Source organism: Onychostruthus taczanowskii, unplaced genomic scaffold (assembly GCF_017590055.1).
Source record: "Onychostruthus taczanowskii isolate IOZ18803 unplaced genomic scaffold, ASM1759005v1 scaffold1, whole genome shotgun sequence".
Classification (NCBI taxonomy): Eukaryota; Metazoa; Chordata; class Aves; order Passeriformes; family Passeridae; genus Onychostruthus; species Onychostruthus taczanowskii.
Window position 1 is genome coordinate 35,068,239 of NW_024496525.1, and position 18,812 is coordinate 35,087,050.

At 42.9% G+C, this 18,812-nt stretch overlaps 2 protein-coding genes across 4 annotated transcripts in view; both read right to left on the bottom strand.

Moving 5' to 3' along the window:
- SNAPC1 (small nuclear RNA activating complex polypeptide 1) overlaps positions 1-386 on the bottom strand; it is a 9,698-nt gene extending 9,312 nt beyond the window's left edge. Inside the window, exon 1 of one of the 2 annotated variants that reach the window (XM_041402134.1) lies at positions 217-386. In XM_041402134.1, coding sequence (XP_041258068.1) covers positions 217-344 — 128 coding nt within the window. In that variant the 5' untranslated portion in view covers positions 345-386. The remainder of the gene's footprint in view (positions 1-216) is intronic. The other variant, XM_041402145.1, reaches the window with a different exon arrangement.
- A 3,521-nt stretch (positions 387-3,907) lies between these two features.
- The window catches only part of HIF1A (hypoxia inducible factor 1 subunit alpha), a 34,464-nt gene continuing 19,559 nt past the window's right edge, over positions 3,908-18,812 (bottom strand). Inside the window, exons 6-15 of one of the 2 annotated variants that reach the window (XM_041423894.1) lie at positions 17,737-17,939; positions 16,048-16,154; positions 15,717-15,864; positions 14,589-14,809; positions 14,124-14,404; positions 13,504-13,626; positions 12,891-13,282; positions 11,943-12,051; positions 9,139-9,265; positions 3,908-8,975 (exon numbers count right to left, since the gene is read on the bottom strand). In XM_041423894.1, the coding sequence (XP_041279828.1) occupies positions 8,824-8,975; positions 9,139-9,265; positions 11,943-12,051; positions 12,891-13,282; positions 13,504-13,626; positions 14,124-14,404; positions 14,589-14,809; positions 15,717-15,864; positions 16,048-16,154; positions 17,737-17,939 (1,863 nt within the window). In that variant the 3' untranslated portion in view covers positions 3,908-8,823. Of the gene's footprint in view, positions 8,976-9,138; positions 9,266-11,942; positions 12,052-12,088; positions 12,277-12,890; positions 13,283-13,503; positions 13,627-14,123; positions 14,405-14,588; positions 14,810-15,716; positions 15,865-16,047; positions 16,155-17,736; positions 17,940-18,812 lie in introns of those variants that run through there. The other variant, XM_041423984.1, reaches the window with a different exon arrangement.

Genomic DNA, 18,812 nt, shown 5'->3' on the forward strand with positions numbered 1-18,812 from the left:
GGGGCAGGAGATGGAGAAGGCGAGGGGCAGGAGATGGAGAAGGCGAGGGGCAGGAGATGGAGAAGGCATGGGGCAGGAGATGGAGAAGGCGAGGGGCAGGAGATGGGCAAGACGAGGGGAAGAAGATGGGCAAGACGAGGGGCAGGCGCGGCTTGGCCTGAGGGGCGGCCGGAAGCCATCCCCGCCATCCCCTCCGTCCCTCCCTCCCTCCCTCACTAGAAGATGGTGTGGAAGCGGCGCTCCCGCCACAGCTCGGCGAAGCGCTCGAAGCGGACGGTGTCTGCCTGCTGGAAGGCGCCGAGCAGCTCCTCGCAGTCCTCCTTCAGCCCCGGCACGCCGCTCATCCCTCGGCCCCTGGCGCACCCCGCGCCGCTCCGCGCATGCGCTCCCGCACCACAACAGCCGCGCGACGCCTGCGCGGCTCCCCCGCGCCTGCGCAGGGCGCGTGCCGGGAGGAGCTGGAGGGGCTGCCCGTGAGGGAGCGGCGCTGCCCCGTCCCTTGCGCTCCCGCCGCGGGCCAGCCCCGCTGCCGCTGTGTGTGGCGAGACCCCGTCAGTGACGGGCGCTCACTCTGCCCGCCCTGGCCGCTGTCCCGCTCCCCCCACCGTGGAGGGCGAGCCCGGTCCACGGATAAAATGCCCTCGAGCAGCGCATCCCTGGGTGGTCCCGGGGAGGAGCCCGCGGGGATGAGCGGGGTCTGGGGGGGGATGAGCAGCGGCGGGGCCGCTCGGGCAGGCACCGCTCTACAACAGCCCTGAGATCCCGGGGACTCTCTCGAGGCGCGGGGCTTCACACTTCCCGCTCCATTCCCCGCAGGCGCCCCCGGCAGCGAGCTCGGGGGCCGTGACCCGGCGGGCTCGGGAACAGCGGTTCCCCCGCGGGAAGGGCGCCCGGAGCGCCCGCGCCGCGCGGCCGTGGGGACGTGACACACCGCCACGCTCCGGTGAAGAGCCGCTGCCGGCCCCCTGCGCCGGTCCCCGCTGCTCCCCCGGCTGTCCCAAAACCCCGACGGCTGCGGGCGCCCCGTTTCCGCCTGGGCGAGCGCGGCAGGCAGGGATGAGCCGTCGGCCGCCCCCTCCCCCGGAGCGGCGGGATGCCGTGCCCTGCCCTTCCCTGCCCTGCCGTGTCATGCCGTGCCGTGCCGCCCGCTCCCCGCATGCACGGCCACACGTAGGCGGCCGGGGCAGCGGGCGGGCGGGGAGGGGGCCGCGGCTGCCGAGCCGCACGTAGGGTGGGTGGGTGCGGCCTCGCCGGCGGCGCGGAGCGGGCGGCGGGGGCTCCCCTGCCCGCGCTCCGCCGCGCACGTACAGACCGGGGCGAGCGGCACCGAGGCGGCTGCCGGGACCAGCGCCGGCGTCGGAGAGCCCCGCGCCGCGGTGAGTACGGACCCGGGGCACCGGGAATCCGCTCGGGGCGGGGGCGGGCAGTGTCCCGGGGAAGCCGGTTCTGGTGCCCGGGAGGTTCCGCAGCTCCTCGGGCGGGTCCCCAGAGGGTTTGAGGACGGGGCTCAGGTTTCAAGGCGGTGTTGCGGCGATGTCGGCTGCGGGATGTGGGAGCGCGGCTGGACAGCGGCACCGGGAGCGCTCCGAGGAGAGCGGCCGGGTGCCTGTGCACCCACGGGATGCGGGCTCGGCAGGTGCGAGGTCCCCCCTGTGCGGGGGAAGCCACGCTTCCCCTACAGCGTGTAGAGAAATATGGGCTTGGGATGGAGCCTTGCGTGGTGCCTTTGGGATGTTTAAATCTGCAGGAGTTTTCCCAGCGACCGGGTAAAAAAATTCACGTTTTGCTCTCTCAAATAATCATGCACTGTGAATGACTGTTGAATTCCGCTGGCTGCGGTACCGTGATGTTCTCCAGTTCACCAATAGCTTCAACTAATTGATCCAAAGGTCGCTCCTTACAGCGAGGCGCATCAAGCTGTCAGCTCCTACAATGTCAGGAGCTCCCACAGTGCTCCAGGCATGCAAGCATCTTTCCCTATTTATTGCATTTCCCAAAAGGTTGCTGGACTGCAACCTTTAGCAGCCTTTATTAGGAGGTAATTTGCCATCGGCTGAACAGCACTTGCCTTTGAGCACCACTGCTTGCCAATGTCATTGGCTATGGGAACAGAGGTATTTGCAGAGCTGTTGCATATGAACTGTACAGGGTTCAGCAGGAGAGCTGCACCTGCCAGGGTTTGGTTTGCATTTTTTTCCTTTTTCTGAAAAGACACTTTCGTCTATAATTTGGATTCAAGTTTAGAGATGTAGGGCAGTGACCCCATTCATCCAGTACATGACCCTGACTTCAACAGATTGTACTGATTTTGGAACAGAATGCCAACGCTGTTAGGAAAACAAATATAAAGTACTCCTCCCCACAATGGATTTAAGGATTCAAAGCACAAGTAAGTCAAAAGTGACACATCATGGAGCGAGTTCACCGTTACACACAGCTCAGACCAAGCCCTGTTTACTTATAGGAGTCATCCCTTTATTTAATAGGAGCAGAGGAGCCTGGCTCTGGAGTGATGCTGAATTTGTAAAGCTCAGACTGTGTTTTCTGATTTTTGTATTTTAAGCGTGCAATGAGTGGGGTGATTTCTCAGAGATGATGTTTCAAGGAACACTATATGGACTTTTTTTTTTCCTAAGGCAGATGGGGCTGCATGATGCAAGACGTAGTGAGGATGAGGCTGTTGTGCCCATGAGAACGTGCCCTAAGTCTTCCCTTGCAGGAAGTTTGGGTACAATGTAAAGAATGAAAATGCAGAAGAATAAAACCAAGTAACAGGGTCTCTTCGTACAATTTCCCTGGTGTGGTATATAAAATTAAATACAGTATGAATTTTTAGACTAATTAATACTCTACTCTTCTTCATCAACTGTGCTTTCAGTGCTCCTTCAGATTATTCATTAGTACATTTTAATATAATTAATGCCTTCAAATTTAAAAAAAATATTTAAATAATTAAATAATGTAAGGAAGAATGTACTGGTTACTGTATTTTCTTCATACTCAACTGCTAAACAAAAGGATGAAATCCTATTTGCTGTATTAATTCCTAGTTTACAAGTTGCAATTTAAAAGCCATTTATCCTGCACTGATATAAATAATGGGGTTTTCCAGGTGCATATGGCACAAGTCTTTTTTTAAAATACCTTATATGATTGCATTAGAACACACTTTCAAGTTGAAAATATGAAAATAAATAATGAATATATTTTATTAAATGGCTTATTCCACCTCCAGGATGTACAAACCTATTGCTAGTAACAGGATCATACTCTACTGGCGCATGCCTCCTGCTTTCACACTTCCCAACAAGCACAAACATTGCAAGAGCTTTTTAATCTGTGCAGAATGAGTGCCATTGATTTAACGGGACAGCAGGAGTCACCAGTTCTTGTCGAGCCATTTGCGTGTACCGACAGCAACTGAAATCACCTGGAGACACGGCCGTGGATTCAAATGAGCTTGTGTTTTGTTACTAAGGGCATTCCTGGTGTGATTAATCAATGAGGCTTCATAAAGGTCCTCTGTCCCTTTAGCTCTGCAGCTCTTGCTCTCTCTTTGGCTTCCTCCAGGAAAAGCTACACCGTCCCCATATCCGACTCATTAAATTGTATGCTTGACCTCCTTTGTTAACACGTGATCTGCTTAACTCGGGTGGGATAACCACATGTGAATAGGATTCAGCTTATATATAAGTATTATCTATTTATATTATATTTAATATAAAACATATGTTTTTGGGGACTGTGACCATGACTGCTTGATGCCCAAGTTTTTGACAGCAGGCAGTAAAGTCTCAAACCTGCAAGGAGTTTGTTACTTTGCACAGTGGTTTAGTTCACTTTAAAGTCACCTCCACCTTTTACAATAGGGAAAAGGGACAGACAGAAAGATCACACATGTCACAAATTAGAAACAAACCCTCTCTTTTATTGAATTTTATACTGGTACACAATCAAAAAGAAATACAGTCACAAGTACGTCAAAATGTTTCAAGAGAAATATCAATTGCAATACGTTGTACTTGGTTCCAAAAAAGAATTCCATTAAAATATACCACTTCTTCATGAGAGAATACTGCTATTATTCACAAAATCTACTGTACTGTATAAATCCAGCAGCAAACTCTAACTTTTTGGTAACTTGCTCAAGGTAAACAGGGAAGCAGAAGAAAAATGATAATTCTAGAATTTGGATCAAAAATCAGAGTCCTCCAGAACGGAGCTTTTCAGGGAGTTAAGTCATAATGGTATTTTTAATGAAAGCTGGATACCCAACTCGTGTGGAATTCCTATGAAAATGGACTTCCTACAAAGTCCTGGTGGCCTGTGAGGTGTTTTATTTTCATGCTGGGCAGTTACAGTTTGAGTAATGTGCCTAAGTGCAGTGACATTTGAGTGAGATGCGTGCTCAGGGCAGGAGCAGGGCAGCAGTGGGGAGGGGACAGATGGCTGACCTGGGGCCTGGCCAGCCCAGCTGACAGGGGCAGGATGCTCCCAGATCCCACCACACTGTCAGGAAAGGTTCACTCAGCAGTGTAACAGGGGAGAACACTTGCCAACAGATACTGCCTTTAGCTGCCAGTGCTCAGCTGTTTAATTAAGCTCTTTAAGTAATGAAACATGACTATTAAATATGCAGTAGTTTAACCTGTAATCATCAGAATTACCTGACCCAACAGCTGTATTTCATTGGAATCAGAGCTGATCATTTCATCCAAACTAAGCTTTGAAGTCCTTAAAACCCTCATCAGTGTTATGTGTAAATGGTTCTTTTGGGCCCTAATCTGTGATTCTTTAATGCAGTAATTACTTTGGGACAGTTTAATTTGTCTACACAGATACTATTAAGTTTTGTTTCTCAGGTAAGTTGTTTCCATTTCACCCAAAGGTTTTCAAAGGTCACCAAAGTCCAAGCCAGTCTCACCAGGTGGGAGGAAGGTGTGTTAGCAAGAGGTACTTTGTACTTCAGGCTACCTTCGTTTACTCATATCATACACCCAAGATACGTTACTGCACACCCTATTTAAGTGATTTCTGGGGAGTTACAGCTGTAGTTAACTTTAACTACTTTCAGGTAAAGGAAGGAATTATGTCATCATAAATACTAGTTTAAAAATTCCTTTACCCTTTAACAAATCATCACCGTTGATGATAAAAATACCAATAAAATCTCAGTACAATCAGTAATTGTACTGAGCCCTGAAGAAGGCATAGCTTGACTACCGGTGTAGTCAGGAAAACCTGGAAGATAACCATTATTCTCCTCAGTTTACCATTTTCACATAATTAGCATGTTCTAGACACAGGAGAAAATACTGTATTTATCCACAATTTCTTTGTTGCAACAAAGAATAAATCACAGAATTATTTGGGTGGGAAGGGACCTTAAAACCCACCTAGTTCCAACCCCCTGCCATGGGCAGGGACACCTTTCACTATCCCAGGTTGCTCCAAGCCCCATCCAACCTGGCCTTGAACACTGCCAGGGCTGGGTTCTCCACAGCTGCTCTGGGAAACCTGTGCCAGTGTCTCACCACTCTCACAGTCATTAATTTCCTCATAATTTCTAATATGGTGTCTCAACATTTTAAAAAGTAAGGAAGTTGGTAAAGAAAGCATGCAAAATCACTAAGAAAACACTTATAAAGCTATTTATTCTGAAGCTTGTACTCCAAATTAGCTCTAGAATCAGACTGTGTTTCTGGAGTCTAAAGAGACCAAAACCAAAAAGTTTACCAGGGGGTAAAAAAGTAGAACAGAAATTAAGAAAAAAGGCAACTGAAAGATGAACTAGGTTTTGCAAACTGACATCTGCATTTAGCAAAGGTCTTACAAGGCCAGAGCAATTACTGCTCCTTTTCTGTGCCTTGTTCAGTGTCTTTAGGAGGCTTGGGGGGATTCTGTTAGGTTATTTTTCCCCTACAGTAAATCAATACAGCTAACAGCAGTTCATGACAGTAATCAAAATATTATTATTATGCATAGTAAATGTTATTATGCACAGTAAAAAAAAAGTTAGAATTTAGATTTTTAGATGAAACATGCATGGCTCAGTTAAACCCACAGCTGCTGTTACTAAGATCAGGGATGATCAAGGCCAGGGTGGATGGGGCAACCTGGTCTCATGGAATGCCCATGACAGGGTGTGGGAACAAGATGATCTTTAAAATCCCTTCCAACCCAAGCCATTCTCTGACTCCAGCGAGCTCATGACCATAAATCATACGGGGCACTTCAGTCTTCCTTCTCTTTTCAACATAGATTTTAGTCTGAAAACTTTCTGCCCTCTTAGTGCACTGAAGAGGACCTGACAGATCCAAACATGTCAGGCTCCTCCCAAATACGGCCAAGAGAGCAGCAGAACACCTCTGGCCTGTCTCTTGGAAGTGCAAAAGGAAAACCCCCCCAAGGCCAGCTTAAAGTTTGGTGAGGCAGTTCCAAAGTAGAATCAAGCTGCACTTTTCACCTGCCTGCAGGACTCTCCCAGAAGCACCACACCAATCCATGCAGAGCTAAAGCAGGAGGGATGCCCTGAACAGCAGGGGCTTAACCCAACTTCACTATTTAAACCTCCTAACTGCTGACAGAGAAAGAAATGCCATAGAAAGAATGCCAGCCCAGACACAGCAGGCAGAGAGGAGCTCTGCTGTTTTTAGCCATTAAAAATGCATTAAAAATGTTCACTAGTGAAAATGTTCTCTGCATGAAACTTCACCTGACTGCCCCACTGTCTCCTGTCTGTGCAGCTTCTACTCAAAACTTTAACAAGTGTGCAACTATCTTCTGCCTGCCAGTGCCTTACCATTTTTTGTTAATAGTGTCCTTTTAGTTTCATAGAGTTGTGGCAGTTTGGAAAGTGCTTCTTGCAGTAAAACAGTAATTTCAGAGAACAGGTTACGCTTACGTACTGTGACATTGATTTCAAAACAGTGCAATGAAACCAAAAAGTTTACAACATAAAACCAAAGTAACTCCTGTGACACTCCACAATTGATTACTTATATTGAGATAAGTTTTGTAAAAATAGTTTGGAGAACGCACAGAATATCTTGACCATATTTACACAACACAGGGTTACCAGTAGCACTGTTTTATGACAGCAAAATGAGGAAAGTCACTGGGTGAACAGCACAAAAATGTGGAACAAGTTTCATCAAGTACCAGCTTAATTTTTTAATCATGGAATTTTGTGATAGAAATCCATCTCAGATCAATCACTCCTGTGAATTTTACTTTTTCCTGCTTTCCTGTGTTACCTTGATAAAGCTTCCAGAGACAAGCCTTTAAGCTGTTCATAAAGGTGAATTCTTTCTGCTCTAAAGTAAAACAAAGATGCTGCCTCCTCGCTGCCAGGTTTGCTCACTGCTGTGATTACAGGTTGAGAAGTGTAACGTCTTTGGCGAGTGGTAGTACAACACTGTCTGGGAGACTTCAGTACTGAACAGGCTCAAAGAATGAATGCACAGATGTTACAATCAAAATAAGGAAGCAGTAGTTTCCAATCAACTCTAAGTTAAAAAGGGAACACGGATGAACAATAACCACTAACAAAAATATAAATTATCTCATTTCTCTCAGATAACACACTCCCCAAGGGGGCCTGGTCCACATATAGTTTATTGATGTAAGAAAACAATACAGTTAGTGTTAGATCCAACCACAAGGAGCAAAAAGAATGAGTGAATGAAGGTTTTGTACAGTACATATAGGAAAATAAGATGTTTGTGACAACTATATATTTCTAAATAAAAAGGCTCCTAAATATATTCAAGTTATTGAAATCTACATGAAAACATACGGATGTTAATAGCAACAAGGTGCATAAAACCAAAACATCAAAATATTGAGCAACTCAATGATGTACTAGATAAAAGTTTGCTAACAATGCAAGATGTTTTACAATCTGCTTGAAATATCACCTATACCACACAGGGTAAGCTGAACATTTAGATTTAAGATCATACACAATATTAGCATTAACTTCAACAACTACAGGCAGGGATTTTTTTTTTTTAAGCTGGCAAAGTGACTACTTTAAGAACATCAAACTTCCTCTAATTGAGAACGTATCCAAAGAAAATGCTGCTAGCCCTTTCCAGATAAAGCCTTTCCTTTGACTAACCACACCCACTGAAGTCAAAAGCATAAGACAGCATTTGAGAACAATTTATATTACAACGTGACTAAAGTAATGACATAATCCAGGTTTAAACATGTTTTCATAGGCAAACAAAAGATTCTTCTTAAAAACTAGTTTTTATAAATGCAGAATATATTGCATGAGGAACTGCTGGTATTTTTTAAGAAAATATATTGTGCGATTGTGGCTACAATGCACCGCTGCAAAGCGTTGTTGTTTCTTATAAAAACTATTAACATAAAAAACTTACTTGAACATAAAGAGTAAGAGAGCACAAGTCTTCCAACTACCTATGAAAAGCAGGATGGAAGTATTGCCAGTTTTTCCTGTGTTGACATTTTACTAATGATAAGTTTTGGTGACCAACTCCCCAGCCAAAAAATAAATATTTTTTTAATCAGGTGCATATTTCAAAGCTGCTATTGCAAGTGTGTTTTAAATGTAATGGACTTAAAAGTGTATGTACCAAAGAATTATAAAAATGCACTAGAGTTTGAGTTATTGTTACGTAAAGAACATATTAAAAAGACTGTCAAAATAAGTAGAAAGGGGATCAAAACTGAACTAACTGAATTAGTGCAGTACTGTAGCCAGGCTTCTAAAATCAGATATAGAAAATATAAATAGACTGCTTTAGGTGATGATTCACCAGTGTCCAAAAAAGGAGCAAGTTTTGTGAAAGCTCAGTTAACTTGATCCAGAGCTCTGAGCAGTTCTTCCCCCTGTAGCAGGTTTCTGTTGCCCTGTATGGGAGCGTTTACTTCGCAGTCGTAACTCGTGAGTTGGGGGAGTCCACTCTCATCCATCGACTGCCCTAGAAGTTTACTTGCTATGTCTAAAGAGGGAGGGGAAGGAGAAAAAGTGCACTTTATTCACCATGCTTAACCTCTCCTAGAGCTGTTCACAAGGAGCTATGTCTGGATAGTTTTTTTTGGAGGCTCTGTTCTCTTTCACACAGCCCCCTCCACCCCCTCTGCCTAGGAAAGGAAGATACCAACCAGTTGATAGTAGAATGATTGTCTTTTGCTCCACTCCACTGTGACCATTTGTTTTGCATCCCTTTACACGTTTCCAAGCAAGTGATGCATTTCCTCCACGGTCACCTGTCTGCTGGAATAAAGACCCCTAGAAAGAAATAAAATGATTCTTCTTTAGTGAATATTGTATCTTTGTAACCCTCCATGTCCCTCTTCCAAATTAACAGTTCATGTCACTAAGTACTAATATGGCATTGTTACAATTTAAAGTGGATTTTGTTCAGAATTTGGGGAGAAATATATTTCCAAGTACACTAACTTGAATTTAACAGAAAACTGAATCAGGTTTCAAGACCTGACTTCCCTTAGAGAAAACAATTACAAAATCCTGGTTATCATCAGTTACCAGGCTCAAGATCAGCGTGTACATGTACACAAACACACCCACTTAATTACCACTGCTCTGGGGTGAGTAAGCATCAGGTTTTCACTGGAGTCTCTAATGGCTTTCTGCACTGGAATTGACAGTGTAGGCAGGAGAGTCAGGAACCTCAGTAGGTCAATTCTATCTACACAATTAGGATGTAAATTCTGCTTGCACTCCAGTTATTGCCACCAAGCCACCTGACCCAAGCCTTGTGGAAAATGCAGTCCTACACCAGTCTAGTGCAGATATGGCTCCTTAGCATATTGTTTTGACAGCAGAACAGAAGATATGGAGATTAGGAAGCAGTAAGGGCTTCATATGATTGGGATAAGGAAGAAGAAGCTGCCAGGGAAACAGATGGGATGGAAAGAAAAAGCACTATCTTAGTATCAAGTCTGCTGGCAAAAGTACTTGAATCTGCAAAGTTTGGTCTTGTTAGTGATACTGACTGCTGCAAAAAGAGGAGAAGGTATTTCACAACACTGCCATTATCCTCAAAATAGTGAAGAACATATGTTTTCAGGTTATAAAACATCTGTGTAAGTCAAGGGAGCAGCTGTATACTAGAAGTTACAGTTAACTCCGAGCTGCAGAGTTCATAGTGACATTAGTCACCTACGTTGCTGCTGCTGCTGCTTATTATGCATTCCATCCCTACATGTTAACAAAGATATGGCTTCTAACTGTTCCAGTGTAATGAGTTGTATCATTATTTTATAACCTCACTATAAAACAATATTTTATAATCTTACTATATCTTGTCCTTGTCTAATTCTCCTGTTTTCTAGGAAGTTAAAGTAGTATTTCACTTTAGTTTATTTAGCTTATCTTCACTCTCTGCAAAATAGATCCCACTTCCCTAGAGCTAAAATGTTCTGGCAAGTGTTTGTACAACTCTAGAACAGCATGTATTCTAAGCCTGGATTTGACATCATTTTTCTGCTGCTTGTGTGAAAGGCCTGTATATCCTCCCAGAAATCCATTGTGGAGAGAGTAGCAAAACAACAAAAGCACTTCTTAAAATAACTCCACTAAGACCCAGCTTCATGGAAATTCAGCTTCTGACTCTGAGAAACCATCAAAATATTTGTAACACTTTTGTCAGATAAAAAGAAAAAGTTTAGCAAAAGATGAAGTCTGAACCTGTAAGCATTAAACTGGCACTAAGCACAGAAGCCTGAACACTATTCCAGCAGTTAACACTGAACTGCTTGTGTTCTGGGCATCTAATAACATTCCATGCTGTTTTGAATATTTTATCAGCAACACTAGGAGCTGTAGCACCTCTGCATGAGAAAAGGACAGTGGAAGGCAATAACATTTCTTGCAGAGCTGTAAATTCTTACAGGGCTTCTGGAAGCAGCAGACCAACATGCATGGAAGTGCAAAGCATTTAGCAAATGAAAACCACATAGAAATGGCATAGAAAAACAGATTGGTCTTATGCCCAGACTAGAATGCTAGTACAGGAGTAAGGAGAGTTCAGAGGAAAAATAATCCTGCACTGTAAGATATGGTACATGACTACAAATAGGAGGTGGCCCAGCAGAGAAACAAAGAAGCTCAAAGGCTACATTGCAGTAGAGGAACTAAGACTAAGACTTCTTAAAACTTGATGAGTGGGAATTTGCAGTGAACATGAGAGAAAGAGAGAGAGAGCAGTGTACAATGGCAAAGCTCAAGGTTTCGAAATACTGAGAAGTGACAGTGAGAGACAAAGATTATGGAGAGAAGGTATCCTTGCAGAAAATAACAAGCTGGACAACCCCCAATCAAGTGACACAAATCTAGGACAATCTACAACAGTTTCTTTTGAATAGCTAGGACAGATGAGGATGAGCTACTCCCCAGTGCCCACACTAATACTAGAGAGAGCATGCATGAAAGGGAGTGGCAGTAATTGACATTATTATAGAGCTCTCTTCCCTCACAGGTTCCGATGGTCTTGTTATCTGATTAAGTAAAGGAATCTCAGACCCAATGGAAAAATAAAAGAATAGGAAGAAGCATAAGAACACTAATTTCAGTGTTGACAAATATGAAAACTGAGTTTGAATTCAAAAGTTAAATAAATACAGCAATTACACATTTAAATATGGTGTCTTACATCTATGCACACTCTACTAAAGAAACCCATATGTTCACAGAAGAGTACCTTCTACCTAATCAAGAAATGCACATGGGTGTAGAGGGCACTTTTGAAAAGTTGACAGTAAAAGAGTGGAGCATCTGCATATATATATATATATATATTTATATTAAAATTTCACTATCAATTATCTCTCATCCCAAGATTCCACTGTTTACCACAGCCTAACTCAGGAGTCTGCACTGATGCCTCATTTCAGAAATTGCAAGGTTAAAAGTGAATATTTTAAAATGGTAAAACAAAACTCACAATTCCAACTGCCTGAAAAAGTGAACCATCATGTTCCATTTTTCGTTTTCTCTGAGCATTATGCAAAGCTAGCATCTTTGGATTTACTTCTTCATCCAGTGCAGTAGATCTAAGAAAAATTGATTCAGGCTGTTAAGACGTTTCTACTTTCCTCGAGCCATTCTTCTTTCGTGGACACTTTTATATACAACATCACAGAAGTGAATTTATGAACTCCACTACTTTTCGTTCATAAATTGACTTATTTCAACAATCATTTTCTATGAGCATAGCAAATGTTAGCCTTTAATCTTGCTGTGAAGCTCAGAATGAGTTTTAACAAAATTTTTTAAATCTGCAGAAAAAAAAGCATAAAAGTTCAGCAGTTCACTATCAACAGAAAAAAGGGAAGGAAGGGTGAGGGAAAGTCTATTCTGAATATTTCTATGTACAGATAAGTATTTTACGTATCACAAATCTCATGTTTCATTTAATACAGTTTTCTGTCGTGATAAATATATATTACAGGCACCACAGAACATTATAAAACACATTTAGTTTGAAAAGCAATAGCTATTGCTTGTAGATATCTGTATATCTGGTATCTGCAGCACAGACTGTAGTTGCCTCTTACCTCTAACACAGTGGACAAGGAAAGCACCAGAAACATTGTGTGGGTGTAGCTACCTAAATTGCCTACTGCATTTTTATAAAGGCTGCACATCAGGTACAAGAGCAGAACAGAATTTTTACAGCAGCCGGTTTTTACATGAGATGCTTAGGTAAAAGCTACCATGAAATTACTTTTAGGGGAGTTTATTATTAAAAAAGGACTCATTTGACATGTCCAAATTTAAATGTCTCAATTTCTACTCTGAAGAACGCTGAGGATGAACACACAACAGCTCACAGAATTTATACCTAATTCCTTGAACAGACACCAGAGCTTAAGCTGCACTTTTAAAATACCTTTCATTCAGAGTGACTGCTAGCAAGCTGGGTGCTCCTGGAGAAGGTTTTTCCACCTGATCCACCGTTCCTTTCCCTGCCCTGATGGGAGAGGCAGTTCGACTCCTGCTGGCGTAGGGCGAGGCGGGGGCGCTGCCGGCCTCGGGGCCCCCGCGCGCGGGCGAGGAAGGGACCAGGATCCCCGTCTTCGCCTCGTCCGCGTGCTCCGCCGGCTCGGCCTCCTGCGAGCTGCCCGCTGCTGCCCGGCCCTGGGGGAACGGGGGCATGCTGCCTGCGCTCTGGGAGCTGGGGGAGCTGCTCTCCAGCGGGGACAGCTGATCGAAGGAGCGCAGCTGGAAGTCGTCGTCCATCGGGATGTAAGGAGCCAACATCTCTAAATCTAAATCGGTTTCCTGGAATGGACAAGAGGGGAAATTTATCAGTGTGGAAGAAACCTCAGCTATGACTTCATCAAGGCTTTTCCTTTTACCAAATCCTTACACATTTTATAAAATTTTACGTTTTAATCAAAATATTACATGAAAAGGGAAGGAGGTGCCTGAAAATATTCTAAAAAGGAAAAGAAATACACTCAGAATAAGATGATAAAGAATTTAAAGTTACTGTACATTACCTGAGTAGAGAATGGATTTTTTGCTTCTGTATCTATGGCAAAGAGTTTCTCCACTAATTCCAGTTTGAATTCACTGGCCATATCATTATCCACATCAAAGCAGTAGTCGTTGGGACTACTGGGCTGTGAAAACATTTTGAACACAGTTTTAGGTTTCTGTCACTGATCACTTGGCATTGTTACCTACAGATTCTCTACAGAATGTTCTAATGTAGAAACTAATCCCAAGCTGTAGCTGCACAAAATTAAAATGGGAAAGGAAAACATTTACATTTACCTGTATACACTCAAATTTGCCCCACAAGGGAAGCACTTGTTTAACTGAAACCTGGAAGTAGCCTCTACAGTAATTCACTGCAAATACTCTGCTGTTTAGGGAAGTTGTATCTGAACCAAAAAGATCAATCCCAAGCTCTCCTTATTTCTGTGAGATAGTATTACATACATTTGCAAAAAGATATGACAATTTATCAGTTTTCTCAGATCATGGTATGAGCTTAAGTCATAAGGTAGAAATAACTTCCAATTCCTGTCCTGGCTGCATCCTTAACCAGATCTGCCCCGCAAGCCCCAACAGCACATCCATTTTAATGACAGCATATCCAAATTACAAAACTCACCTCAGGTGAACTTTGGCTGGTACTTGCATCAGAAGGGCTGGTTGGTTGTTCTTGCACCTGAGGCATGGTAAAAGAAAGTTCGAGTGGCTCTGTGTTTGGCTCCAGCTTTGATACAACTTCTCTATTGAGTGCAGGATCAGCATTGCTACGAAGTGGCTTTGTAGTTTCAGAGGCAGGTAGTGGGGACATTGCCATATTTATATTCTGCAATTTCTCACTGGATGAGGGGAGCATTACATCGTTATACAAAGGAACTTCATCACATTGTTGTTCATCAGACTCTATAAAAATTAAAAGAAACCATCAACCTAAGTAACAGTACTGTGTGTGTCTATGGACCTCATTAAATTGAAACAGCAGCTGAAATACCACTGGGCAAGTGGTACTGGGAGGTTATTTTATGAAATCTACTATAAAAAGTAACTTTGCTAATTAACATGCTCTCCAATTTTAACACACACCCACCATTACTGCTGAAATCTAGAGAGATAATTGTGTCTCCAGCAGCTGGGGCTAGCACAGTTAAAGCATCTGGTTCCTGTTTAAGTTTCTCAAATAGGCTGTTGGTATCATCCAGGTCATCTTTACTGAATATTTTGGTCATTTTCATGTCAGGAGACTCCACTGGTTTCAGCATACACTCAGTTTGTCCAAGGGAAAAAATTAAATCCTTCTGAACAATTCCACTGTCAGACAGAGAAGAAGATGACTGTTAAAGAACAGCTAAAAAGAATAAGTTCTGGCCTAATAGTTTTGTAGGTTGAAACCCACCCACTCTCCCCACCCAAAAACCCCAAACTAAACCAAACAAACACCCCACCACACATATCCCACAGAATTACCAGGATAAGAGCTTTAAGAATTTTTTTTGTTACGTATTCTTTCCTCAAAAGTAACAGACAAAGCAAGCACTAATTGTGGTGCAATCATAAAAAAAAAGTTAACGAACATAAACATGCTTTTCTGAAAGCATTGAAAAAGGAAAAGATTTTTTAAAAAGGGAAAAAAGTTAGATATTTCCTAAACTACTTTTCTTTGTTTTAAATGAATGTGCAATATCTTGATAGACTTATACTGGGACATTCACTGAAGTTTTGAAAAACTAATTTAGGACTATTAGACATTTGCAGAAGCACAGCCAACCAGTCTGGCCTCAGCTGAAGCTTTCAACTAAAAGAGGAGTTCTAACGAATAAAAAGATAGATGGGATTGAGAATGGCACCACTGCTGCTGCTCTGACTCCATGACAAAGTTATTGGTGGAATTAACTGCTCCAGACTTGGGACAAAGATTAGAGAGCTGTCTAGAATGCACACAAATGCTTAAGTGTTAATCATACAGAAGAGGCTGGCTCTACACTCATTTTCCTGCAGAGATCATCTACTGACAGCACTAGACCAAAAAAGCATTTTGTTCTCAAATACAATTTCTAATCCTAGGACTGGCAGTATTCTTAGAAAAATTTCACTGGCAGGGAACAGTAGCATCATAACTCAACAGTAGCATCATACTCAGCAAGGGACCAGTGCCATCAGAATCTGTCTTGGTCTTCACTAAAAATGATGACAAAACACTGCAGTCCACTCAACTTACCTCAACACATAGTTCACACACACTATGCACTGTGGCTGAGAATTCTTAGTGTTGTATATAACAGTTGCTTGAGTTTCAACCCAGACATAGCCACCTTGTTTGGCCAGCATTCTGTACTGTCCTGTTGTCACCTGCCCCTTTGTGAACACTAAAAGCAGAAAGAACACCAGCTTCAATTACAGGCAGAAAACCCCCAGAACTGTTTGAGGTCAGTATTCATTGCAGATCCCTATCTGCAACTATAAGAAAGCCCTTGTTGTTCTGCTGCTTTCCCCCAGGGCTGTCTCTCATCTCCTGTAGTTTGAGGGCTTTAAATTCAGTTTTCACTTACTGTCATGGTGTGTTTTGGTCAGATGATCAGAATCCAGTGCGTGATAGTACTCATAGATTGAGCGACCCAGGAGCTCCTCTGGCTCATACCCCATCAACTCTGTAATTCTTTAAAACAAAGGAAAAAAAGGCTATGTGAAAGCAGACACGGGCCAGCACAAATATCAAAGCATGTGCATGCTTGCACATCTAGAAAAATCTTAAGAATCATTTCCACACGTATCAGCAGTAAATGTGGTTTACTGGGACTTCTCATTTTGAAATAAATTGCTATTTTGATGCTTTAAAAGAGAAATTTCAGCAGGCATAGGATTTTACTTCTTATTGAGTATTTATAAATCATGTAGTGGGATAGGATTAAACAAATCCCCAGACATTTTTGTCTTTTTGCTTCAAGGCAGACCAGCTACTTACAGACCAGCTTAGGCAAACATGAGAATTTAACAAAATAATACAGATACACTTCAACAATTTTAATCCTGCTACTAAAGAGAAGTTGGGAATCAGATTTACTCTTCCCACTCAAGTACTGCCTACTTTTAAGGCAAATGGGATTTCTTTAGTCTCTAGAGGGCAGTGCTAACCAGGGAAGTGCTTGTATTTTGCATCATTCTAGGTACAGATTGCATGTACCATCAGTCCTAGAAAAGTTGTTACTGCAGAGGTCAGAAATTACCATGCATCAACATCTTTCTGCATCTAACTGCAACAACTAACTAGAAATTCACTTTTTATATAAAGGAAATGGGTAGTAACAAATGACACCGAATTAAAAACAAACAAAAAGTGTGAAACAAACCAACCCCAAAGAAAAAAACTTGAGCTATTTCCTTCATTTGCATTTATCAAGCTAAGTTCCCAGAGGATAGGAAAATCAGTCTGATGTCTGACTACACCCCTGATTTGCACCAGAACACAAAATCTCATTTTTCAACAGCAGATGTATTGCATTAAAAGTACAGCTGAACATCTGGGGTTTTTTTGACAGAAGAAAGCAGACACTGATCCCCTGAGGAAGGGACAGAGAAGGAAGCAGTAGCAATAAAATACATCTGACAAGTATTACACACACAACCTTTTCAGTCACCAAAATGCCCCATCTTTGACAAACCTAAAATCCTTTTCAGTGTCTGGAAGAATCTTCTCATTTCAATTTAAATCAGTGCCACTATAGTAAAGACCATTTTGAAGAGGCAGTTAACTGAAGGCAAAGGATTTATTAACAGAATCCTAGAATGGCTTGGGTTGGAAGGCACCTTCAAGACCATCCTGTTCAAACCCCTGCTGTGGGGTGCCAACCCAGCTTTCACTAGAGCAGGCTGCTCAGAGTTCCATCCAGACTGGCCTGGAACACCTTCAGGGATGGGGTAGCCTCATCTTCTCATCGAGAATTTCCTCCTAATATCTAATCTAAACATGCCCTCTGTCAGTTTACAACCATGGGCCTGTCACCATCTGCCTGTATAAAAAGCCCCTCTCCCTTTTGTTATTCCAAAGTGATAACCCTGCATCCTCCTTAGATCTAAAAATCTGGCTTTAAAGACAACCTGATCAGTTAGTAAAAGCCCAAGTATGCCATCAATGATTGCATTGTCAAGATGAATTAAGTTACAGAGAAGGTAATTATTAGCCAACATGCACCAGCCCTTTGAAATGAATTATTTTTTACAGTATAAATCATATACATTACCTTTCATCACAATAGGAAAATTTCATATCAAGACTGTGACGACTGAGGAACGTTTTACTGTCCAGGGGGACCTCAATGTTTGATGGGTGAGGAATAGGTTCACAGATCAACACCAGGCAGGTCATGGGAGGCTTTTTGTACCCACAGTGAGTCTGGTTCCCACACGTGTCGTACACACGGATGTGGCCAGTGCAGTGCAGCACCTGCAGGGCAGTTGGGTTTTAGAAAGAAACCAGGTTTGCTCTGTCAGACAACACAATCCTACCTCCACCAGCACACCCAGAGCCAAGATCTTCCTCACCCCAGCCCTCAAGGGATGGCTGGAGGACAGCAGTGTCCTCCTCCTCCTCACCACCCCCCCCATGCTGGGATGGGTTCACAGCCCAACTCCTTCCTCAGCACTGGCTGAAGCAACACCAGAAATTGCTGCATTTCTGTCAACTCTTTTCTCTAGTCACTGTAATGGCAACTCTGACGAGCAGTGCCTCAGCAAAAAGCCATCCACAATTTAAATCTGAAAGTTATGGTAATAGTAGAAACCCCCATTTCAGATATTCTGCAGAGCTGATGACAGATCAAATGCATTCTTCAACAGAAGAACAGGAACTTTTGCATTTTGTGAGGTTTTCTTTTAACCATTCTGAAGCAGAAATAGTCCACAGACAGCAGCAAAGAAGTTGTTTGATCCAGAATAATCAAATTCAAATCATAAAAGAGAACTGTGAGCCATAATCCACTGGATACAGTAAAAGGTTACTTTGTCTAGAGGAGAAAATGCATTCACTGCAGAAAGTTATCGGGCTGGCCTCTTTTTGTTCCAACTGTTACAAAAGGGAGAGCCAGCAGCTTCAAAAGAATGGCACTGAAGTAATTCAGAGAGACCTCAACTACCACATTTTCAGTGACAAGTCAAAAGAAATCAGGGATCAGCATAAGTGATGTCAAGTACTTTTTTTCCCAGAGAAGGCTTTATGCAAAAAAATTTGGTAATTATAATTGTTTGTAAGTAAATGACCTCTAATTTAAAATGGAAAATTCATTAAAAGAGTTTTGAAAAACTAATTTTAAAACATTGT